Source organism: Augochlora pura, chromosome 10 (assembly GCF_028453695.1).
Source record: "Augochlora pura isolate Apur16 chromosome 10, APUR_v2.2.1, whole genome shotgun sequence".
NCBI classification, from domain to species: Eukaryota; Metazoa; Arthropoda; class Insecta; order Hymenoptera; family Halictidae; genus Augochlora; species Augochlora pura.
This window is the reverse complement of record NC_135781.1, coordinates 3,380,990-3,406,241: the sequence shown is the minus strand read 5'-3', so window position 1 is coordinate 3,406,241 and position 25,252 is coordinate 3,380,990. Positions and strand designations below refer to the sequence as shown.

Below are 25,252 nucleotides of genomic sequence, written 5' to 3'. Positions count from 1 at the left end.
CCTCTCCCACTTGCGGGAGCATTTTTGAAACTCGTCCGTCGGAATTGCCGACGGTTGCCGGAACGCGTTCCATGGGTCGCGGTTCTTCAGCCGTCTTCCACTGTGAAGATTAGTTTCTTGTCCCAGGGTCGTAGCCATAGACCCATGTTTCATCGCTAGACTGCGGAAGGTTGTGCACGATCAATATGTAAAACGCATGTGATATTCATGCACAAGATATATGCAAAATATGCACGAAAAGTATGGAAAGTATGTAGGGATATATAACGTGCAGTATAATGAGTTTGTTATGCAAAATAAAAATTGCCTGCATTGATTACAAGAGCGTGATATATATTTATATATTTTTTTAATCATTTTAACAAATTCGAGAAAATACACGACGGTATTTTCAAACTCTCGAAGCGTTTTTACTGTTTGAAATTCGATCTACTCGTTTTATTATAAATGCATGAAATCCGCAGGCCAGTAATGAGAAATATATTGACAGAGAATATTTGCTGCCTGCATTGTAAAACGCTTTTCACAAGTATTATCAGAACAAAAGGCTATTGAGTAATCTATTAAAATCAGCACATTTTTTGCGTAATATACGTCTTGAGGATTATTCGCGTTGAAATTCATATACATCCTCAACGCGTGGCCACAATCGGTAGACCCGCCCCATTCCATCGTCTAGAACCACCGGGAGCTTTTAGTCGCGTATGCAATGTTGTCGACGATTCCTTGGATTATCGTGCCGCATAATATATACGCGCGGGGCTGCTTTGCGAACGCGAGCCAAAGTCCTTTCAGCCGAGGCAGAACGCATTCGAATAAACAACGCGGAAATAACGAAGTAGAGCGCGCGGTCGGCTACTGATTCGACTTAACGTTGAATCATGAAAGTCTGTCTCGCGTAAGGGCCCTGGAACCGGGGGGGGGGGGGGGCGAGCGCCCGAGCGTCGTACGAGCGCGTAATTTCATTTGAACTTGGAGCACTCCCGTTAACGATCGCCCTCGGCTATAACCGTTATCAAGACGAAGCGATCGCGGAGCAGAGATCCTCGTCCTTTTTTCCAACCTCGTCCCTTCGCGCGGCCCGATGCGCGATGGAGCGAACGGCGAGCGCCGGGCGAGGGCTCAAAGGCGTGCAAGTAATTTGGGGCTTTATTGCGGAAAAGCTCGGTAATTTTACGAGTTTTCCAGCGGGGCGAATTAAGATTTGCATAACGTCGACTCGCCCCGCCGCCTCGCTCGGACCTAAGCGTCGAGAAATGCAAATGTAGCCTCTCGTGCTTAGAACCCCCGCCGTCTCTTTCTTTCTCCCGCGGGGAGGTTAGACATAGCGACGGATATACACGCGACGTGGGCGAGCGACGGCACGAACGAGGTCGAACGACCGGAGCACACGAGCAGCGAAAATTAGGGCCTCTCCATGACGGGGTGTCGCGGGGCTCTCCCCGTCCTCGAAATCCCTGTCACCGAACGAAATTCCGACGAACAATATTCCTGCCGGTCGTCACTTTTATCAGTTCGCGGCACCTACTTCCATTCGTTTGATTTGCACGCGAATATTCCGACGGAATTCGATCCAACTCGCGAGTCCGTGTCGCTCTCTCTCTCGTGTAGGATTTTTCCGGATATAAAAGGCAGAGAGTGATCAAGAGCCAGTGCCGTGAATTACTGAACGAATGCGACGCATGCCTGCTGAGCGTTTGGGATCGCGTGGACGGTTTCGAGTGACCTACAGTTTACTGTTTGTATTAGGTTTCTGGAAGTTCTGAGTAGTCCAAAGTAGGGGTCCGAGTGATCGAGAGAGAAAGAAATGAGTGAGGACGAGGCAGTGACTGAGACAACGAGTGAGACAAAATAAAACAGTGCATACAAGAGAGTGGGAGGGAATGGTAAGATTATGTGGTGAAGAGGAAAAAGGAATAGATTTTATTTTCGCTCAGAAGTTAGTTAACACTGGAACTATCAAACCAATCAACATTCTTAATATTGCAAAAATTATTCTATAATAAATTCAATCTCGCCATTATTATGAAACAATATTGTACATAAATTTCGTACTATTAAAATAATTCCCACACCGGCTTCCGATTTTTAAAAACGAGCCATTGATACCCATTCCACAGCACATCACACTTATCTATTTAGTCTCGGTCATGACATTTTTTTGAATCCAGCATGACTGCGCTGGGAAATTGTTAAACCGACCGTGAAGTATCATTTATCCATTTACGCACTCAAATAAATATTCCCCTCGATCACGTGGACCTGTCGACACGGTGAAATAGCAGATTTACGTTTCGAAATCATTCACTTTATATTTAACCCCTTGTCGTACACCTAATGTTCCAAGGCTCTTGGGATTTAAATATCTACTGCCACAGTCTGAACGCTTTCAAACACTCCTGCTTTATTCGAGTCGATATGGTCTGCTCATAAAGCACATTTGCACCGAGCCGATTTCAGCAGACTTGTATGCTTAAAAATTAATTTCAGTTGAAATCGACTGACCGGACATATTGCATCGCTTATATTATTTATAAAACCTCGGGATCTTTCGCCACTGTTTCGCATATTTTTGGAAGACTGTGTCGTGGTGGTGGGTCGGTCGGTCGGCCGGCCCGACGGCCGGCGACAGCCGGGAATTAAATATCGTGCCGGCAAAAGCATTTTTCACGCGTCGCGATGCCCGCGTTGGACGTCGTTAATCGATGCGCGCGATGCCCGGCGTCGAAACTGTTGGATGGGAAACGCATAACGACATCGATACATTTCGCGATCGTTAGCAGTCGTAAACCGTTCGCGTTCGAACGTATTCGCGCGTGGCTCAGGTGCACCCGATTACGTTAATAATGAACATAATTGGTGCTCACCTGCGTGACTCGCCGAATGCGCGTTTAATCTGTTTAGCCGAGCCTCGTGGCTGCTCCCCGCGTAGTTACACGTTTGTCCGACGGAATTGTCGTCGCGTTCGCTGATTCGGGGGGAAGTACCGAGATCATCGGAACTCGGTCATCGGATTCTAAGAAATCAGACGATATACACGCCCTAATCTTTCTTTCGCATAAACGATTCTAAGATTTATATCTCGGCGGTTCTGCTTTGAACCAGAATAGACACAGATATTTATTTATTTACAGGATAATAGATTTTTTTAAATAAACAAATGTCACAGAAAATGACACAGAATGTTTCTAAAGAAACTAAGTTTTTCCTGAGAACCAATGTATTCGTAAGTAGGTAGTTTTATAATAAATAAATTATGATTTCGTTATACATTTCCATTTAACATCGGCAAACTTTATTAATTAACCTTTTGCGTACCGTTAAAATTGATGCTTTCCGCGGAAGCCACTATAGTGGCGTGCTGTTGAAGCTGATGCTTTCTATGGAAGCCGCTATAGTTGCATGCAGTACTTAAAAGGTTAAATAATGAGTTTCTTTTATCCGGAGATAAATAAAGAAATAATTCAATGCTACGCAAGAAGTATCGTTGTGTTTCTGAACCGAATATGCTTGAATTACGCAGAACGTTAAAGCAACTTTCGATACAGAGGATGAAAAGACTTATTTTTATTTACAATATCTTTTCAGCAGTATGGTGTCAGTATCTCTAATGAAAAAAATCCACTTCTTTCTAGAGGTTGATGTATGATCCACTATAATTTATCTAAGTTTACATAAATAATTTATAATAGATCGTGTATCAACTTCCACAAAAAACGGAATCTTTCTCAGTAACAAATAATTCTCTTGTAAAAATATTCATAAAAATCGCATAATCATACGATGCTATTGAAGAGATATCAGACTTTTTCAGTAATTATTTTCTACATTTTCGACCGAGCCTTTCACTATTCACCAATTACGCACACAAATTAAACGTTTAATAAATTTCTATTTCAAAGGGCCGGTATAAACGGCCTCAAAGGTAGAACGTAGCCGATGCCCAGGGTATGCAAGCCCAGTTGCCGAGCATCGAACTGCAATTCCACGCAGCTAATTAACGAGAAGTTGTTATTAGTTGTTTTGTATTCGCTGCGTAGCATGCAACGTTCATTGCGGAGCACGTAGCCAGCCAACTCGGACAAATAAAACCGTAGTAAGACGTATATTTCGGGGTAGCCTACGGGGTTTTGGTCAATCCACAGCCCGTATTCCGGGCACGACGCGGAATCAGTGGAAGGTGTATTTTCCGCGAGAAATCTGGTGTTCGGATAAAGTTGTTCGTTATCGTTCGATACGGCTCGACGGGGATCCCGCGAATAGAAGGCGGCCCGAGATCGAACCGAGATCGAGTTCCTTTTCCCCTTTTGCTCCCGAGTTCCTAAGCTCTCCGGATTTCTGCCCCGCCACGTACGTACCATTTTCCGCTCGTATCCGCCCTCGCTGGTTATTCCTCCCTTTGAATTACTCGCGGCGAGTATCAGCGGCTTGGTTTTCAGCCCGTGGTAGAGGATTTCGGTGCCGAAAAACGTATTCGGTTTCCTTCGGCGCGCCGCGTTGCCGCTTCAGCTTTTTTTGGTCCCTCTCTCTCTCTCGCTCTCTCACTCACTCACTCGTTGGCAAGAAACACGCGAGTTGCGCGCATCGCGACAGAACGCTTCGCTCGCTTCCGCTTGAAGTTCAATTTTCCTGAATTATACAGCGCGGCAGGGACGACCGTTTAAAGTACAAGCAAATGCTTTCACGATCGAATTCGTCGCGCGGTTTCTGCCGGGATCGTTTCCCTCTGTTTGCGCATAATAAATATTTATAAGGCGAGGCGCGGACACCGGTAAGGCGGAGAGGCGAAGGAACTCCGGTTCTACGACCCTCCCACCGTGCGCCTCGTTTTTCGGATACTTACTCAAGATTTCGAGTTCTACGCGATTTCTTCACTTGGCCATGCGCATGTAGTTATGTCCAAAACACACTTCGGATGCAAGACAAGATCCACTGTTCACACTGGGCTTGTGAATCTATGAGAGCTGTTTTATTGCAATATTTCCTATTCGACACAATGATTTTGAACTAGATAACTCTGGTGATTGGTAGAAAAACAGGGGAAAAAGGCTGATTGAAATTTAATTTTGGAAAACAAAGTTTGTTTAATTATAAACCATAGCTATAAATTTTTAATTTACCTATTGTTGTAAGCGATTGTCTTGGACCAGTTATCTCGCGAGGTGATAGTTCTCGTCACAAAAAGTTTAATGCATTCCGACTTCGACACCTGAACGTACATCGAACCGAGCGCACAAAATTACACGACTTCGTCAAAGAAAATAAAGATGACGGTTAAAGGCGCGACGAGAAAAATAAACACACGCTCGCGCGTTTCGAATGTCGACGCGTAAGCGGATTACGGACGACGATGCTCGGAACGCTCGACCGCGAACTATTCGAGTATCCACGCGGTGCACTGTCGCGACCGGCTCGTTATATTTCTAATTACGGATTCCCGCGTCGATGGAGAGAAGTTTTAATCACCGGCTTACGTAATTATTACCCGGGAGCCGCGGCGGTGGCCGTCTTCGTCGGGCGGCAGCCATCGAACGGACGGCGAAGATTACCGTCGTAATCGTCCAACGAACTTTCGAACCGGCTGGTTTAATCATTCGCGGATTAACCGTGCCGCTGATTTTTCGCGGAATTAGAAATTCGCGTACCGTAATGAGCCAGAACGGGGGACGGGGTGCGGGCTGTTAAAACCCGTCGCCGCGACGCGAGCCGACGGAAACGCGATTACGGGTTTCATTTCCAGGGAGAAACGCGACCGATAGCGGCACAATAATTAGCCGTAATCGTCGCGTTGACCGTTTATGGCCGCCAGACCATCTAATCAAGATCGTCATACTCCCGGTCTACGGCGATGCTGCGGCGAAAACTGCGTACCACGGACTCCAAATCAATTCCGAGCGTCTCGGTTTTTCTCGCCTTTTCTGCGACGATTCGAAATTTTACATTTTCGTTCAGCAATGTTTCGCGGAGTTTTTACGGGAATGAAAAGCGGAGTGATCAAGAGCGAGTGTCGTGAATTACTGAACGAATGGGACGGTTTTGCCTGTAGAGTGTTTGAGACCGCGTGGACGGCCTTGAGTAATCTGAGCTTGCTGTTTACGTTAGGTTCCTGGAAGTCCTGTGCAGCTGAAGGATAGAACGTGGGTGAGTGAGAACGAGGGACTGTGGGAATAAGGTAGAGTAAAACGGTGAGTGAGGTAAAGTGAAGCAGAGTGTATGCAAAGGAGAGAGAGAGAAAAAGAGAGGAGATTTGAAGAGTGGAAAGTGGAAAAGCTGAATGGAAAAGTGTCGAGCATTCAGAGCAGTGACATGAGCAAATCAAGTAGTACGCTGTCGGTGTTGTAGCTATACTGTTTCGCAGTTTAATGTGTGATAAATTGCTGAAAACTTCAGCGTGGCACGAGTAAAATGCCACAAATTTTATTTAGCAATGTAGTAAAATTAGTGAAAATAATGACACATAATGAAAACATTAAACCAGAATAAATGTCTTCGTCGCGCGACGGTTAAATAAAATGCAAGGGGTTACCAAAGGATAAACTTTTTAATCAGGATACAACCGAATTGAATCGCGCACGATCGAACGTATCGACGGAGGAACTTGACCCTGTTCGCGTGTGAGCGTCTACGAGCCGGCTGAATAGGCGAATTCTGCGCGTTGGCTGCTGTCCCGCGTTTAAAGTCGAAACAAAACGGTACGCTCGTAGATATCCATGGTCCATCGAGCCCAGGGGGGAACTTAAAGCCTCGCTGGCGAAGACTGCCGGCTGCCACCGCGGCCCGACAGTAGCCCGACAGTGGACCCCGAAAACGTTTAATACCGTGGCGCGCGCGTATGCCTTCGGTGAGCGCCGATGATTTATCGTTCGCCCGAGACGCGCAAGAATATCGCGGCGGTGATTTATCGTTCCATTATTCGGCCCCCAGATGCCCCCGCGTTTACGACAAAGCAGCCGCGCTTCGTCGGACGCTTCAACCTCGCGCTACATCCGTAAATCCCTAAAGAGGACCCGAGACCGTTGCCAAACGTGTTCCGCAGAGTCGCGTCGATCCTCTCCCCCCCTCCCCCGGAAAGTAACGTACAACCGCACCCCCCGCGAACTTTACGCTCGCGGAAAGGCGACATCGGGTGAGCACGTGCTCGTAAAGCACCGGCCGTCGTTTCCAGCCCCCCCCCCCCCCCCCCCCCCACCCCCCCCCGCCTTCCCCCCCCCCCCCCCCCCCTCCCCTCTCTAACGTTCTCCTCTCTCCGCGCGATCGGTAATTTGCGTGTTTTCTTGGCTCGAGGGCGGCCGCGAGAGAGCCGCGCTCATTTAACTTTTGCGTCGCGCCCCATTGCTTCTCACCGGGCCGGCGTCTTGTTTCTTCGTTTTAGCCCCCCTTTACTTTTGCCCCTCCGCCGGCAGACAGTCGGGACGATTATGGGAGGGGTCGGGCCCGGTTCGGCCAGAGGAATGTAATTTCGCGGCGCTTTAAATTCAATTTCGAGCGTGTTCCTAAGGTCTTCGTTGTACAAAACTTGCCGCGACGCCCTCAACGAGAACGTCTCCTCCTCGGCCGTTTTCACCGGCATCGTCTTCTCCGGTATCACGTGCACCTTCTTGCAACCCGGCTCGCATTTCTCCCCACCTGTCCGCCGGGAACACCGAACGAATCTATTAGCGGCGGCTTTAACCCTTGAACCGTTTCCTCGAAATATTCTTTCGTTCCACAGTATTTTGACAATTTTTTTCACGGATTTTATGCATTTTTAACAATAATCAATTAATCGTTAATGCGGTGAAATTATTAAAGAAAGCATCGAGTGCACGCGTGGTAATTATTTCTTGCAACTGATGCAGGAAACTTTGATTTTGTATACAAATACGCTCTCAGTGTTTCAAGGTGAATTTGCCCACGTCTTTAAAAAATTGAAGTTAAAAGATGCAGTGTTACTAAACATAGTGAAGTTACTGAAGCCGATTACTGTGCGGTGACCGACTGCTGTGTCTTTGAATTTTTTTCAGGATTATAAAATCTTATAAAGTCGACGGAACAAAAGAAAATGAATTCTACTTGCAAACGTCGTAGTGATCATAATTCGAAAGTTCTCGCGGTCGTCATTCTCGCGCACTAGTTAAACGTGGCTGAAAATCGAACCTTTGGCATCCGGGCAATCGAAATCGAAGCTCAAATTTCGACGCAGCTGGTTCGGGTCGTCCAACCGGTCAAATTGCCTTTGCCGCTTCGGTATTCTCACAGAGAGGGTGCTTTCGCCGACCTCGTGCGATATCTCGTCGTACGGCGGTTGGGCGTCGGGGTGCGGGCACACAGGGTGAAGGCATTGCGGGCAGGTGCATCGGTTGATCGGCATGACCACGAGCCTACTTTCCAATTTACCGATCTTCTTTCAAACGGAACCGGGCCCGTCGCTTCATTTTCTGGTCTTTATCGGCCGCAACGACATTTTGAATCAGCATGAACCGTGCCGCATGAATCGCGGATCGCGATGCGATTTTTCCGAGTCATTCGATCGATTGATAATCGCTGCGATAGTCAAAGATTTTCGAGAACTGTGTACAGTATTATAACATAACATAATATAATATTCTCTGTATGTGGCGAAGTGGTTGCTAGACTATTTATAATATATTTGACGTGAACACTTTTTGTTGAATATTTTTTTTATGTAGTAAATTAGTTGCAGGACCGTTCATAATACTAACTATTTTAGGAAGAACAGTGAGAACGGCTTGTTAAATATTTCTTTAATGTACAGAAGTGGTTGCAAAACTATGATATCGACCATTTTAAGACGATTAGCGAACACGTGTAGTTAAATATTCCCTCTATGCGGCAAAGTAGTTGTAGAACTGTTTATAACGTTAACAGTTTAGGGCGCACGGAATTATACTGTTCATTCAGAAGGGTCTTAAGTCTTTGTGCTAATGTAGTGCGCAGCAAAATTTAATTACTTGAATAACGCGCAGGTTCTCCTTTTCTGAAATTATACATTTCTCTTCAAATGAATGATAATACGATCTTTTCATTACTACTTTAAATTGTAGAACCCGTGATTACTTCTGCATGCATTCTAGATTAATCCGACCTTTTTGTATTCAGCATTTTTCTGTTGAGAATTAACGAGTAACAGCGATTTTAATTGTTGCCTCTTTCGGACCTTATTGTCTGAAACAGCGGTGTACAGAAAACAGTATTGCTATGAGGTCCTTGTCCCCAATGGAGAATTTCACTTGTGTTGAGCTCCTTTTATTTTTATAAATGAATTCGGCGAGCGTGGCTAACGTGAATAGGCGCGTGGTTCCGCTGGAATCTCTTCAGTGTACAATTGAAAAGAATTTTTTAAGTGCACGTTCGGTATGTGAAATTGTCAGGAAAACGATGTATATTTGAGGCGTTTAAAGCAAAAGTGGCGTAAAGCGATGTTTTGCTTACTTGATTTAATACTATTGAATTGTAATTAATTTAATATTTTATTTGATTTAAAAATTATTTTAAGTTAAAGCTTGAAGGTTGCTTACATAAAAGAGCTGTAACACCCATTCATTTGATTGAATTTTGGAGATTTTTAATTCGTCCGATTCTTTTACAAAAATTTACTTTTTCAATTATTTAATATTAATAATTTTTAATATTCTGCACATTGAAATTGCTTGATAATTTTTGCTAAACGATAATAGTTAAAGACAGTAACTTTTAGAGAGAGAAAGAGAGAGAAAAGAACATAAATCATCATATTCTCCGCTTCGAGTTAAACAAACGTTTTTCACAAATTCTGCGACAGCGATTTTGACAATAAGTGAAGGGTAAATTCACGATTTTCTAAAAGACTTCGCGATGTTCGGCAAGGCGATAAACGGAACGACATTGGCAAACAAATGAACGCTAACAAGGCTAAATATGATGATCGCGACGACAACAGTAGGATGTATAACATCCGCATAAATTGTCGTCCGGCTGCTTTGATCATGTTTCGGACGGTACGGTGTTGGAACACAGCCGTGATTAACGTGGACAATGGCAGTTTGTTCGCTGAAAAATCCAGCCGGCGGAGCTTAGAATCGTAATTAGGAATTAACGGTGGTACAGAGGGCGGGATTGCAGGGGCCGTCGGCAAACGACTTTGCCCGGTTTCGGGGAAACGCGGACGGATAATATTTGCGATGAAGCTCGGAACGAGATCGGAGCGAAAATGTTGCGAGCACGTTAATCGAGGAGCGACGGTTTGCCGATTGATTCAGCCGGCGCACACGTGGCGGCCGTGGCCAAAGGGTAGATAGGCAGGTAGATACCTCGGATTCTGCGCGGCGATCGTTTCAGACTAGAAACGGTCCGACGATATTTGATATACCGTTTCCCTCCTATCGCAACCGATGCCAGCGCTCTTCTCTCTCTCTCTCTCTCTCTCTCTCTCTCCCTCCTTCTCTCTCTCTCTCTCTCTCTCTCCCGCCGTTTCTCGTTCTCGCTCTCTCGTCAGGCACGTACAAAATATTAATGAAATTAACTCGACCGGGGCGCGTATCCGGAACTTTGTTCCTATTACGACACGTATTTAATTAAAATTTACGCGGGCCCCGTCGTAGCTCGATTACACGCGACCGCCCGCGAAGGAATGAAATTTCAGGGAACGGCCGCGTCCCTCCCCCTTCCACGCGATATAAAACGCGACGTCTATTAATGAAATCCACTTTGTTACACTTTTTGCTGTTTGATCAAAGTTCAGGGCACCGACTACAATCGAATTATCGGTTTTTAAATGAAATTCTTCGCGAAGGCTTCGCCACTCTCCTCGGAAACTTTTCAGGCTAACGCAATTTCTCGTGTAATTGGGAGTTTAATTCGATGAATTAAACGGTCTGCTTGGAGTTCGTTTAAGTCGTTACACCCGGCGCGGGTATAATCGCTTCGGTTCGATCATTCTGTCCCTCCTCTCTCTCTCTCTCTCTCTCCACTCTCCTCCCTACGGTATTATATTATTTCTTCCAACCGATCGTGGGGGGAGGGAGTCGAGCAAGAGAGAGAGAGAGAGAGAGAGAGAGGGGCCGCGAGAGATTCCGGGGCAACGGCGAATAACTCTGGGCTTCGTCCAAGGAAATTACAGAGGCCCGCGGATCCCGAAACGCCGGCTTTCGCTTTAACCCTTGAAAATATGTCCTCTCCGAGTAAGTACGTAATGCATGGAAAGAACTTGAGCTGGCACGCGAAGGCACGACGGGCCGAGCAAACAGCGCGGCCGCTTCGGTCCGCTTAGTATTTTTCATTCCTCGCCGCGCCGAGAATAGAGGAGACCCCGCCGCCGCCGCCGTTGCTTCGAGATAAGACCGGAGACGAAGAAACCGGCAAAAGGGGGATGTAGATGAGAAAGGAGCGGTCCGTGGAGTTTTGCCGCAGCGGGCCGACGAGGACGGAGCGCGACGGACCAGTTCGCTGGAGCGAGAGAAAGAGAGAGAAAGAGAGAGAGAGAGAGGGAGGGAGGGAGGCCGGGAGGATGCGACGAGATCGTCGCCGCTTTCTTCCGAAAATTTCCTCTGGACACGAGACCGTGATGTCGGAAAGCCTCTCTCGGACGTCCCGCCGCAGGTTTTCATTGTTTCGCAGCGTTTCCCTCCCCCGCCTTACCCTTTTCATCTTTTCGATCCGTCGTCCCTGCCCGCAGAAATACGCGTCATCCCGCTAAGCGCTAGCTCCTCCTCTCTCTTTCTCTCTTCGGCTGTGTTCTCTGTCGCGACGATATCAACGATAGACGAGGTAAAGGCCGGTAAACTTTGCAATTCCCTGCCTTCAATCGGCGAATTTTCCGCGCGATTGTCGCGTCGCCCACTGTGTACCGTGGTAAAATATTAGGAGAGCACTGCCATCAATGGGACACTTTTATTTCCGAAAGATAACAAAAATAACTGGACGTTCTATACTCGCTTCGATAAATATGTCGACGCGTCTTTTCAATTTTCCTTGTAGGATCGGATACAAAAGACGGGAACTCGTCGCTTTTTAATTTCTTCATCACCCCAATCAATTACGACCTAAACAAAATTTTACTTACTTCAAGTTGATGCTGCTGCTATCCATCGTTAATATTGTTATTGGTTACCTATAAAATAAAAACATTCGATAAGATGTTGGTAGAGCAGGTGAGTCGAAAGTTACACTTGCCTATAGAGGGTTGAAGATTTTTTTGTAAAGTTTATTGCTGCGACGAGAGCTTTGTATCGCATCAGTTTAACTGGTATCGAAGTACCGGGTATCTGGGATATTTGCTTGTAGTGCGCGAAGCAATTTTGTTTGATTTTCTTGATTTCCCGAGTCACGATTTTATGCACTGTATTTGCTCGGCTGTTTCATTTCAGGCTCGCCTCTGCCTTATTTATTTTAATGATTTTCCAAGTGGTTTAGCGTTACGGCGCGGGCTTTTGTACACCATCAGTTCGAGTGGTATTGAAGCACTGAGCACCCAAATATTCATTCACGGGACACGAGGTATTTTATTTGATTTTCTTGATTCTCCGCGTCAGAATTTTACGGACTGTATTTGTTCGGCTGTTACATTGATTGCTCGTATGGCGGTGAAGCGGAGGTTCGATTATCCGTGTCTCTGTTATCCGAACCGTCTATTATCCTAACACGTTCTACATGCAAATGGTCCAATCTAAGCTGAACCGTGCGGGACGCAATTTATTATTCAAATTAATAAGGACTCGGTATTGCAATCGAGTAGGTAAGCGTCCTGTTATTCCGACGCGCTTGTTCCTTTAACGACTTTCGACAATTGTGGGCACTGCTGTGTTATGAAAATTACCCGGCACAATCCGCGGTTCATATGCAACTGTAATAGGGTCTTGTTATTAGTCGGCGTCACGCGCGTGACATAGAATGTTTTATTAATTAGCATCGAGTTCTTTGTGAGAATTCAGCTAAAACGATTCGGACATTTTTGAAATATTAAAAGTATTAGGTAGACCAATCCGCACAGTTTAGGGTATTCCTTAAGTAAATAAATGATATGTACTAAATAAGCGAAGGCTAGGGAATTAACGCAAAATTAATATAAGAATAATTGCTTTGTAAATTATTATATAACATCCTTTTTATTTCAAGTGAAAAATATTTGGAGAGAGTATCTTTTTAATGACAATGCACTCTGTTCCATAATGAAAATTGGGTTTAATTTAGTTCGGATAATTTAATCCTTGGTAAAACGAATTTGCCATTACAAGCATAACCTACATTACGTTACATACACAATGTTAAAAACAAGAGTATTTGCAAGGGTACGCAATACAGAGTAACGAGAAGAACGCAAGAAAATTAAAACAATGAGCTCGATTATATTTAAAGATGGAGTGGAGGATTCTCAATTATCCTTGATAGCCAAAGCGGCAGTAGACATCGTCAAATGAAGCGTGCAAGCAGCAAAGGGTAAATAAACATTAACAAAGACGCGAATGGCCGGCTGATAACGGATAGAGAAATGGAGCCGCGGGTGCAGAATACGCTATCGAGCATCCAATCAGGTGCCACAAACGCGGATAGAACTCGGCTTCTAATTAACGCGTTCGAGGGACAAGCGATCGTATCTAAGCCGGAGCATTGTCGCGGGGCGAGGCAAAATTTTAATTAAACCCATTCCTCGGAATGAAACGAGTCTCTCGCGGTCGCGCAGCTCGTTTCTTTCCGGCGGACCGTTTTTACGCGGGGCCGCTCGTTCGCTTCGATTTTGCCGGGGGGGGGAGGTGGGGGGGGGGGGGGGGGGGGGGGGGGGGGGGGGGGGGGTGGTGCCGTTTATTTATTTGCAACACTCGGAGTTTGTCAAAACAGCCGAGCTTTATTTAACCGGGTTGCGGTTCTCAGGGGTATAATATCATTGTGCTGCGACGAGACGCGGAGGCGACGCGACGCCGACCGGCGTGTGTCCATTGTAACGGCTAACGAGCTGACCGTAACATCGTTCCCGCGAGTTGCGAAACGCAACAAATTTTTAATGAGATATTCGAAAAGGAAGAAAGTTGTCACTCGAATGTCCACCGTGCACCGTCCCCCGTGACGGGCAAACTTTTCCCCGCAATTTGAGCAATTAACGTTATTTCATCCGCATTAAAATAATTCGCCGGCTCCACCGGCGAATCGACACGCGGCACTTTGACGATTACCGCGAGTCTCTGTTGTGAACATGCTGTTTCCGTTAATTCACCGAGCCGATACGAAACGACGGTTCGTCTAGATACAGATGGAAAAATTCTATCGCGAATTTCGTTCCGCTTGGACAGGCGAAGAAATTCTTCTGTGTTATAACAAGTTTTCAAACAGCTACTTGTCCTATTTTAAGGTAATTTTTTTTGTATAAAAACTCATTGATATACTTTCATTAAAATCGTCTTACAACGTTTCCTGTCGGGTTTTACGGGTTTATTGATTCTCGCAGCGTACATAACGGCATCGGGTCGTTAAGATGCAAAATCTTTCTCGCAATAAAAGAGAGACGACAGGACAAAGTACTCTTACCATATTGTGGTGAACCGACATTAAAACGCGATGATAAATGAGCACTTACACCGGACTTCAAAATTACAATTGATTTCTTCAACCCTTAAACTGATTAGCATTTTTCTAACAGTGCTAGACAACTCTTTTATTTCTTCTCTGTTTCTGTCTACCTTCATTCTTAGATTTTAACAGCAGAATAATCCGAGCTTTCCGATAAACGCATAGAATTCCCCGTTTGCAAGTAAATGGGAACACGATCGAGTTTCTCAAACGTTTTTGGAAGAAGGTGCCGCGTTGATCAGCCGCGGTAGTCGCGTTCGTCGTTGGGCTAATAATAATAATAACAACGATAATAGCAACAGCGACGGCGAAATAGGTAGCTGGAGGTCGAGTAAGGGATTCGAACAAAGCTCCAGCGAAACAACAAACACACGCCGTAGTCGGTTGTTCGATAACATTTGGTCGCGAGTGCGCAGCCTGTTCTTTCGAAGCGTCTGGTAAGCCGACGCAGCCTCGCGCGGCCCCGAACAAACACATCGCATAGCGCGGAAACGTACCGCGTCGTTGGAAGGAATAATCATTCCCGTTCGCCCGGCGATGTGTCGGCAGCCTGAAGAAAGTTAGGGTAGCGTAACGTGTAATAATATGCCCGGAAGAGAGCGAAGCGAGAGCCGCGCGCCCGCGTGCTATGCCACGCGTTTACATAGAAACGTCTAGTCAAAGCGTAGACGACGCACACGGTTCCTGAATCGAATGCCCTCGAAAGCGGGTGCTATACAACCGCTCTGCTCTGATCGACGTCCTGAAATTTCTGTAAATGATGCCGGTCTATAGAATCGACGCCACACACCGATAATGCATTAGGTCCTTAATTAAATTGAGTCGATTGATCGTCGGGCGCATTTGAAACGGCAAGGCGTGCGAGGCGGGCTGCAGCCATTGATGGTTTCGAAACTATGAAAGAGCCTCGCCTGGAAAATATATGTACCTAAATTGAGAGAGAAAGAGAGAGTGAGAGAAAAGCAACAATTCCGTCGCCGGTAACATCAGAGATCGTTCGTTCCACCAATTTACGAGCATTTTGCGAGCTTATGTCACACTGGTTTTATCGGCGATAACGATTCACGACAGCGTTCGCAGGGAAATAAGTCAGATCTAAATCCGAAGGAGTGGGGATAGGTGACACATGCGACGGGGTTCCCTTACAATGGTGACAAATGTAGAAGTCATTTCCGAGTCGAAGAACTTTTGTTACAAAGAAGATGAAGCTACGCAATTTTTTTGCGCGCGAACTGAAATGTTTTAGAATAAAGGAAAAGTAGGGAAAATATGGTATGAACATTTGCCGACTTAGAAAATTAATCTTAAACTTCAAGTATTCCAGAAACACTGTGGCGTAGCCACTTTAACCTCGTCTTCGTAGTCAGGTCTGACTTATCTCCTTGCTGAACGCTGCTCATGACAGTCCGCATTGCTATAATCAGCGGGAACAAAGGCGGCCGCAATTAAAGGGGCGGAATCTGTAATACGATTACAACGAGCGTCGCGTGCCCGGGACCGGGACCGGGTTATGCCGCATTATTGTCAACCGTAAATAATTCTTTGGGCCAAACTATGGCGCGCGATTCACTGTTTGTACGCGCGCGTACGCGCGACCGCGTCGATCTCGTCCGCCGCCGCGCCGCTGGTCATTATGCGTCCGCTATTCATTTACTATTTAGCCCGCGCGCTATAACACGCCGAGGCTAAACTTTGGCAAAGGCAAATTGGCCGAGCGGTGACCGACCGGAGGCGGAGGTTGGACGATTGCGATTTTATTGACGGCAGCCAGCGCCCGATAATCTCGATTGCATTTACATTAATCTAGCGCGGGGACGATGACGCGCCGCACAGCCCGATGGCGCTCCATTCTTCGGCCAGTTAGCTACGCCCGATTCTTCCCACCGCGAATGTTTCCCATTCCCGTGCGAAATCAATGTCGGCGCTCTCGTTCGTTCGTTCCGATCCGATAAATAAACTATTAGCCTGTCCCCGATTGAAAATATGCGAAACTGTATATTAACGGCCCATTCTAGCGTGATTCGCGCTTTCATTTGATTTCCCGTGGAAGCTTTTTTTTTTGCGAAGATAATGCAATAACTTTTCCGGTCACTTTTGCTACGTTTATTTGTGCATGTTTTAATGAGAGTTATACATTTCTTCTATTGGAAAGCTTTAAAATTCGCGACACTGAAAAATGGTCGACGACTGGTCGTAGTTTAAGAAATTGTTTTGACGGATGTTGATCGAATCGATGATTGGATCGTTAATTGGTAGAAAATTATCGAATCTCTGTTGTATACCGAACAGTAATTGGTATCTGTGATTAACTGAAACAATTAAATGAAGAAAGGCTACTTCGCCGCTACTATTCGAAATTGGTATAGAAAATGATGTTCCCGATATTAATTTCATAGAACACAATATCGTTAAAATGTCCATCTACTTCGTTCAATTTTCCATTACATTCGCGTAAGTGGGACACAATTGCGTTAATGGCGAATGTAGTGTCACAAAGTAAACTGCGGCGGCATGTTAAAATAAGAAGAAAACCGGCGTACGTTCGAATAATTCGCGGGCCGGTTCAATGCACCCTCGTATCGGAAAGTGTGTTAACTCGGATAAAAAAGTTGTGAAACGTCATTTTTGAATTCTTTTTTCTCGTTCCAACTAATTGTAGTTTTTTTGTACTAATTTCTAGTATAAACAAACTTTTATACTAATTTGAAAAGGGTTAACCGAAAAGGTGTTAATATATTACCTTTCGAAGTGATTGATATAATTACGCGAAATCGAAGTTATTCTACGTTTTATTCTACATTTAGACGTCAATTTACATTTTCATTAATATCGAGCATTTTATTGATAATTCGTGAATTGCAGATATTATGCATTTATGACGAAAACGACCAAGTGGAATTTCAGTCAATGAAGACAATGAAAGAATTTAAAGGTATTTCCATATTCCTCTCCATTCATCGAAGTCATTTAAAAAAGAAATAGATTTTTATTCAAATCCTGGTCGCTACAATTGACCCAGTTAATTTTTATTCAGCATAAAGATATCCGCAGTGACTTACGACGGAAATTCTTTTCCTCAATCGTCCAATCACTGGAACAATTACCTTAATTTTTTCACGTGAAGTTCTCCTTTCGCCCATAGCGTCGCAAGATTCGACACAGCGCGCACGCGAAATTACAGTTTCAACCGCCGGAAATTGCCGCGTCTAAGTAAATCAACTCCCGCGGCCATGGCGCCCTTATTTAGCTACCGTCGATCCCGGCCGTGTTCTGAACCACGGGAAAATCGCGAAGCGCCGAATAAACAATCAATCCACTTAAATCATACCCGTTTTACGCGCGTCTTTCGCACGGATTTCCCGGGCGGAGCGTGCACGATCGAGCGACAAGAAAAGCTCGGGCGGCGCGTTGCCCGGCCGCCTAACGAGGAGCCGGAAAAACAGGAAGAGGTTTAATTACACCGAACCGTTCTTTCTGCCCGGGTTCTTTTGTCTACTTTGTTAACTCGTTGACGTACGGTTTCGAAATTACGGCCCGGTGACGCGAAATAGCCGCGCTGACGGCGGGACACGTTCTCGCCGAAGGGAAATGAACGGGGACACGGACCGAGCCGAATCAACGATTTCTTCGATCCTAATCAACGATTTCTTCGAGCCGAATCAACGATTTCATCGATCCGCCACGTACGACCGTAGAAAGGAGGACACACACTGTTCGCTTCTTGGAAATTATTACAAATCCTCGGCTTTATTGCGGCGAGAAATAATAGAAATAATAGATATATTTTGTTATATAAATATTTAACCCATGTAATTAATTAAGAAGTTTGAGCTACGAAGAGGCTGGCGAGCACCGAATTCCCACGAATGAATAGGCTTCGATCTTAATCGGATCGGGCGATAAATGAGCAAGAGCTGCAACGGCGAATCTGTCGGACGCAAGCGCGAACGGGGGGGGGGGGGGCGACCGGTACCCGACAATTCTTGGCCCTTAACGAACGGTCCATAGCGAACAATTACGTGGAAGTAATTCCTTAAGCTCCGAGGAAAAGTCCAATTAAATGGGAGTCCGCGCGCCGCGCCGCAGCCCCTGGTAACGGTATTGCGTTAAATATCATCGACGAGTCCTCAAAGTTTCTATTCGGTCGGGTCGAGAGCCATCCTCTTTCTCTCTCCCTCTCTCTCTCTCTTTTTCTTTCTCTCTCTCTGCTGGAGGCCGTATTGATTAAAACGCGAACGAGTTCATCGGTAAACTTGCAAATTCATGAAAACTTTCGCGTGCCGGAAACATGGACGGTCGCAGCTGATAATGCCGCGGCGGGGCTCTCGCTTCCCCGAGACACCGGCCGGCCGGAAATTAAAGTAACCGGCCTATATCGCCCGGTGTAAATGCGCCCGGGACCCCCCCCCCCCCCCTCCTGTCACCGTAACTACCGACATCCCCACCCGAGCCGGCCAAGGCCCCGGAAAATCGAACCGCTGCTACGCCGGTTCTTCTTCGGGTCCCTTCCCCCCACCCCTCCCTCACAATTTCGCAGCGCGCGCGCGTCTATCGACGGGGCGTCAACTCTTGCTATTTTTCAGGTTCGGGCTTTTCTTAATTGGTCGCGAAGGGAGCACCGAGTTCTTCGATGGCTGTTGAACTCGATCGTGAAGTAGATCGAAGAAGCTATTGCTACTTGGACCGGGTGCTCCAGAGGAGGCCTCTCTCGATCGGAACGAACGCTCGCCCGCGCAAAGATTATTTATTCGACTGAACCGATTCGACTGTACAGATGTACCTCGCTGTTTAAAATTTGTTCGTTTCGCCGTTCCCCGTTTCCTGTGCCATGGAAATTCGGTACAGTTTCTCCGATGGGCACGAACGACGCGGTTAAGTGCGAGCGTAACAAGTGAGATCCGATGTCGACTGAAGTACGATCACGCGGTATGTTGCTGTAGGTTCGAGTGGGTTCGTGATCGCAGTGGCGTATGTGAGATTTTCGAAAATGTTGATTTACGTGTTAGAATGAAATTCGTACGTGTTAAAATGTTGCAGAGACATTTAACAAGTTGACGCCGGCACCGATATTCACGATTTTTTCTATGAGTCGGCGTTCGAAATTTACAAAAATTAAATAGTTATATTAAGCTTATAATATTGAATTTCTATGTTTTTACTATCGAATATCTGTTTATGATGTTCAGATAAAATAACATAAACCTATTTTGTTGTATCTATTTTGTGAAATGCAAGCAAAATAAACAAATGTACGCAGCCCACGGGTCTGACACGTATGACCCACCCTTGAGTCAAGCCGTCGTCAACGTGTTAAATAACGTGAAAATGAAGAGAATAAAATAGAACAATATACATACGAAATCGCTATAACGAACGAAATAAGAACATCAGAACCTTGATTAACCGAACTGGATCTTCCTCGTTCTTTATTATTTATTATCTCGCCGAGTTTTCTTGGTCATAGAGGGAGGATTCAACGAGAGAATAAATTTTGCCATGAAAACACAAGAAAGAGATCGCGAATCGATGGAAGGTGCTATTTCCGTCGATTGCGAAGATCGACGATCGCGCGTATATTTTCGTCGTGTTTCGGCGGAGCGTCGCCGCGGAGCGTTCCCCGAGCAGAATGTCGGGTAAAGGAGGGAAGGTCGATGGGGAGGTCAGCGCGTGACAAATGAGGCTGTTTGTTCGAGGCTCGTACAACACACGGATAACGAGCTCTCTCGGAGGTCTCGGTAGGTCCTCTTTGCCTTTCGACTCCCAGCTCCGCAACTCCCGACTCTACCTCGTCTCGACTCCCGGCGTCTCTCGACCGGCCGAGAAAATTGCATACTTTAAACACACCTGGCCACCTCCGTCCCCTTCGCCTCTCTCCCTTTCGCAGGCTGTCCTCCGCCTTGCTCCGTTGCTCTGTCGGTCGAGTATGTCGTTGCGTTTAATTGACGCGGTAATTAGCGATGAAACGGACGGTTTTGCAATTAGAAACCTCGAGGATGGTGGAGCCGTGAGAAGGAAAGAAGACGGGAAGGAATGCCGGGCGGGGGAGGGGGGAGGAGAAGAAATTCGCTGACGGTCGATGGCGGCGCGGAGCGGCGACCCGCTGCGAGCCGTCGCGACGCGGCACACAGTCTTTCCGGAATCGTAAAGCGTACGTGAAGGGAAGCCGAAGCAGCCGCGAACGTGTCTAGAATCGAGCGGGTTCGGTTAATTAGCAGCTGTTTCGCCGGCAGATCCGCCTGTAATTACCTATTATGAGGTTGCCCGGCCGAGCTAGCGCATCCCATCGCATCCCATCGCATAGCGTTCGCGTACGGTTTCCCGTCGGCTTCGAACCGCTTCGAATCGAATCGAATCGAATCGCGCGGCGCTGTGCTCCCGGTTCGCTGACGTAATATCGGCGTCCTTAATTAGCTCATCGATAAATAGAATCAAGGGAGAAGAGCCGGTCGCCGGCGATTGTTCGCGTCGATACCGTGAAAAGTTGCGGGCTCTCTCCGGCGGCAGACAGACGCGGGCAAATGAGCTGTCAGCCCGGCGGCGCGTCCCGGTTCATGGATATCGATTAATTTTTCCTTTAACCCGCTCGTTCTCCGTCGCCTTCTCCCGCGTCTCTCCTCGCCGGGAATATGTAATCCTGGTCTCGCATAAAATTTATCCCGCAGCGCTTCCGCCGCAGTTGCAGTTAAATTCGCCCATCGATCGGTGAGCCGCGCGCGACCGTCCAGAAATTATTTTCTCACACCGTCGCCCCCCGTCGTCCCCCTCCCGCCCCTGTCTCATTTCCTTTGAATTAATTTAGGGTAATTCGAATCGATTCCGAAAGTTCCCGCGGACGATCTCTAATGACGTTGCCGGTCGAGCAACCGGCCGTCGATCCGTGGATAACCGGTAACGCGGCTAACGATCCGATTCGGATTATTAACGCGGGTCGGCGTTATAATTGGCTCGCTCGGAACGCGGCCGTAGTTTCGTTGCTTCGACGCGAAGCCGATCGTAGAAATTCTTCGCGAATTTTTTCCGGCGATGTTTCGTCGAGATATTCGAACGATTACGGTAAGTTTCGAGACTGAAAGTGATCGGGTGCTGCTCTTACCATTCGATGACGATACTAAACGACGCTGTTGTTATAATATTTAAACATTCATGTATGCGAAAAATGTTTTGTCAGAGGGTGTCCCCAGTGATTTTCATTAACCAGTAGAGGGTTGATATAATTATGATGACCGTAGAGGGTAAGATGGAGTTCGCGACTGTTAACACTGGCAAGTCACTCTTTATTAGCTGCCAGGCTAGAAATTATAGTCCTGTTAGTAACTATAACTATTTCCATGCAAATCTAAAGTAGGTCTTCCTCTCGCGCGGCATACAGCTTACGTTCTACGATCATCAGGCACCGAGCGACCTTACACGCAACGTCTAGACCCCTATTTATGAATCGGCCATCGTAAAAGGGAAAAGCTGCGGAAACTAACGAGATAGCATAGCCGGCCGAACGCTCTATGGATCGGGAATCGCTTGAAAGTCGTCGGTAGATTTTTTAAGTTTCCACGTAACGTTACTTAAAAACTTCAAAGCCGATTATCTGGAAAGTGCACTTTTAAGCAGGATGTACATTATAACTCTCGAACGAGCGAACATTTTCACTTGAAATTTCAACCGCGAGCGTAGAACACCGTGTCCTCTCTCTCCCCACCCCTCTGCCGAAATGGTACTCGCACAGCGATACCGTATTACTGCCGGATTAATTATAAATTACTAACGACCGTCTACAACACTCGGGCAAACCGGTAGCCGCTGTTTATTCCGCGGGACAGCTTTAATATGACCCGGCGTTCCGTCGATCGCTTCCGTTCAAATTACTCGGCGAACATGTCGGCGAACGGCGGCGAAAAGGTACCGACGAGTTCATCAAATCGTACAAAAGCTCGGCCCCGGGTTCAAAAGCAACCGTAGATCCTCGCTGTCCAATAGCGGCGCGCGCGCCCGCGCTCTCGTCCCCTTAAATTCTATCGTTTTTGCCCAACCCCATTTCCAGTCGACAAATTTTAATATACGTCCTCGTCGAATTCGGACCGGCCCCTGAAACTCCGCTAGCCCGTGATATCGTCGACGGTGTAGAAAAAGCGGAACGGATGAACGGAACGTCGCGATAATTCGCGAATAAATTCCGCCGCCGCGCGTTCCCCCGTCGCCGACGTCGACGCCCGACGCCGGAATTTATCGTCGGTTCTCCGCGTAGCGAAGACGTCGCCGCGACCCTCGCCGGACGTTGCACCGATTGACCGACCGGACGATAACGTCCTCGAGATCACGCGAGTGCCTGTGTATCGTCGCTTCTGCCTCCGAACGACGTAATCTGAATTTACCGTGCCCGCGGCTTCGCGAGCCTCGAAATCAATATTTCGAACCCTAAATCAAGCTGTTCGGATACTACCGGGTTGTTCGGAATGTGATTCCGTTTTTTAGGTAATATATCTTACATTTTATTCAGTGATCTATTGAATATTTTTTTGTTTTATATTTATGTTGTAGTACAGTTATATTATTTATATGTTTTATTATGTAAATTTATAGCTTTTAAAAATGCTTTTGTTCAGACGTTCGCGAAGGTTACTAACTTATTTGAAAATTGATCACTGTGGTCGACCACTTTGTTCCGTTAGTAACGTCCTGTGTTACAAATCAAGACGTTTTTAAGACATCCATTAGTCGTCTAAAAACACCTTACGGACATTTTATTGACGTTTTACGTCTCATAAGCGTTTTATGGACGTCTTTAAGACGACTTTTAGGCCGCCCTTAGGCCATCTGCAGGTCGTTTGCGGGGCATATTGTATAATAAACGTAGAAACAAAATGCGCATCGTTGTTTTTATCTTCTGATTCCATTGTCTACATTAACATCAAAATCGCCTTAGAGACATATTTCAGGCGTCTTTCTTCAGACCCACAACAACCGTAAAATGGTCGTCCGCAAGACATCCAGTGATTATTGCATTAGTTATAGTCACAAAAAGGATCCACCATTTCACCATTGAAGATCCACGTCCAAAAATCATTTACAATATTTTTAATAACATTTCTTGCAGACTTATTAGCTCTCTTGTTCTTCCTAATGCGACGGCAATTAATTTGATCGACGCGTCGAGAGATTGGGTAATTAAGCGAGCAATTTAAACATCCCGGGTCGAAGTTGACACAGCCACCGTCTCGCGAGAGTCAAAGTCGCCGCGCAGTTTGGCCTCGTCCGTCCGTGTATCGCGCACGCGAGAACATATTAAGCCGGATCCGAATGCCGCGCGGCACCTGACGGCTCGTGTTGTCCCACGTCCTTGCGCTCGTATTCTCGTGTAATGAAGAGAGACTCTACCAGGCAGTTGTCAGCGGAGGTTGCCGGCGCAATGTCTGGTCCATGGGTTTCGAGTTGATCCGGGAGATGTTCGCGGCGTGCCCGGTCGGCGCGAGTTCCTCGTAATCGTTTCCCGATTACCGGATCGGGTACGATATTAATTACGACATAAATTAACGTCACCGATATTAAATAGATCCGGCCGGCGCGCGGGGAGGGGGGGGAGGAGGCGGGTCGAGACGGGATGAAACGGGACGAGACCGGTACGGACGGGGCCGTGGTCGAGGGCCGGGCGCTGCGGGGGGGGGGGGGGGGGGGGGGGCGGACAGGGTTGCTCTGCCGCTTCCGGAACAGAGGATCCGTATTAGTACGCGTTCGATCGAGACGCGGGTAGGAAACGAGCCCCGCGCCATCGATGGAATTATAGTCGGTGTTTCGACGGTAATAAAATGCAAATCGGAGCCGAGGAGCTCGAACGAGCCGCGGATCGTTCGAGAGAATTTTGGAAATGGGACAGCCGCGATTCGAAGAAAACGGTGGCTGTCGAGAAAGCATCGATCTCGTGCGATCGCTCGATTCGCCGGCTTTAGAAATTTAATCGTTCTCTAAGTGATTTTTAACGATGGATTTACGGGCCACTGGAAGCAGCTGCTGGACGACCGCGGACTTTTTATGCGAAATAGAAAATGTCTGCATTAATTAACGGAAGTAGAGACCGGTCAGGAAGTTGCTTCGTTCTGTAACAATTTTTATACGTTATAGATAATTCGTTGACGTTCGTAACATATCCGATGCCTTTATTTCAACCATTCGCTGCAATATAATATCCTCGGTTTTAAAGAAAAGTTATCATTTTTTAGAAAAACATGCAACCTAGTGAAATGTAAATCTGACGAAAAATTGATTTTTTTATTACGTAAGAAGAGAACTTTTGTTTCGGATAAAATATGATCCGATGATCAATGAAATGTAGCCCAGTCATTAATCTTTCAATCATGCTACTATTTGTTATGTTCTCACTAACGATTGATATATTGTACGCGATTATTAATTAGTCTATTAACATCAGATTTACGGAGCTCTGAAAGCAGCTATTTTGTGCCAATTTATAAAAGTAGCAGCAATGAAAGAAGCATTGAAAAATAAAATAATTCGGAGACATTCTTATATTTCGTATCGAATAATATTGTTAATAAACGCCGCGTTCGTATCTTTCAGGGAGGACAATGACGACACCTGAGAAGCCATCGGGGGAAAAGTCTGAATTAGAAAGGTAACGCGTGCTCTATCGGAGCTCGATAATCGATACCGTGGAGGCGTAAAAATCGGCGGTGCCGTAACACGCGACTCGACGCCGTGTCCTATA

General features: G+C 46.5%; 2 protein-coding genes across 2 annotated transcripts in view; both read right to left on the bottom strand.

The window, feature by feature from the left end:
* The window catches only part of Mav (TGF-beta domain-containing family member maverick), a 120,786-nt gene that overhangs the window by 69,510 nt on the left and 26,024 nt on the right, over nucleotides 1-25,252 (bottom strand). The gene's annotated exons all lie outside the window — the stretch shown is intronic.
* LOC144476541 (uncharacterized) lies at nucleotides 7,340-8,350 on the bottom strand. Its single transcript, XM_078193622.1, has 2 exons — nucleotides 8,137-8,350; nucleotides 7,340-7,626 (listed from the first exon to the last, which is right to left on the bottom strand). Exons 1-2 carry the CDS (start codon nucleotides 8,348-8,350, stop codon nucleotides 7,340-7,342), a joined length of 501 nt encoding a protein of 166 aa, XP_078049748.1.

Excerpts from the sequence above, each read along its gene's own strand:
- LOC144476541 (XM_078193622.1), bottom strand. The coding sequence starts at position 8,350 with ATGCCGATCAACCGATGCACCTGCCCGCAATGCCTTCACCCTGTGTGC. Across the intron at positions 7,627-8,136 it reads CGATTGCCCGGATGCCAAAG|GTGGGGAGAAATGCGAGCCG; the intron begins GTTCGATTTTCA and ends CCCGGCGGACAG.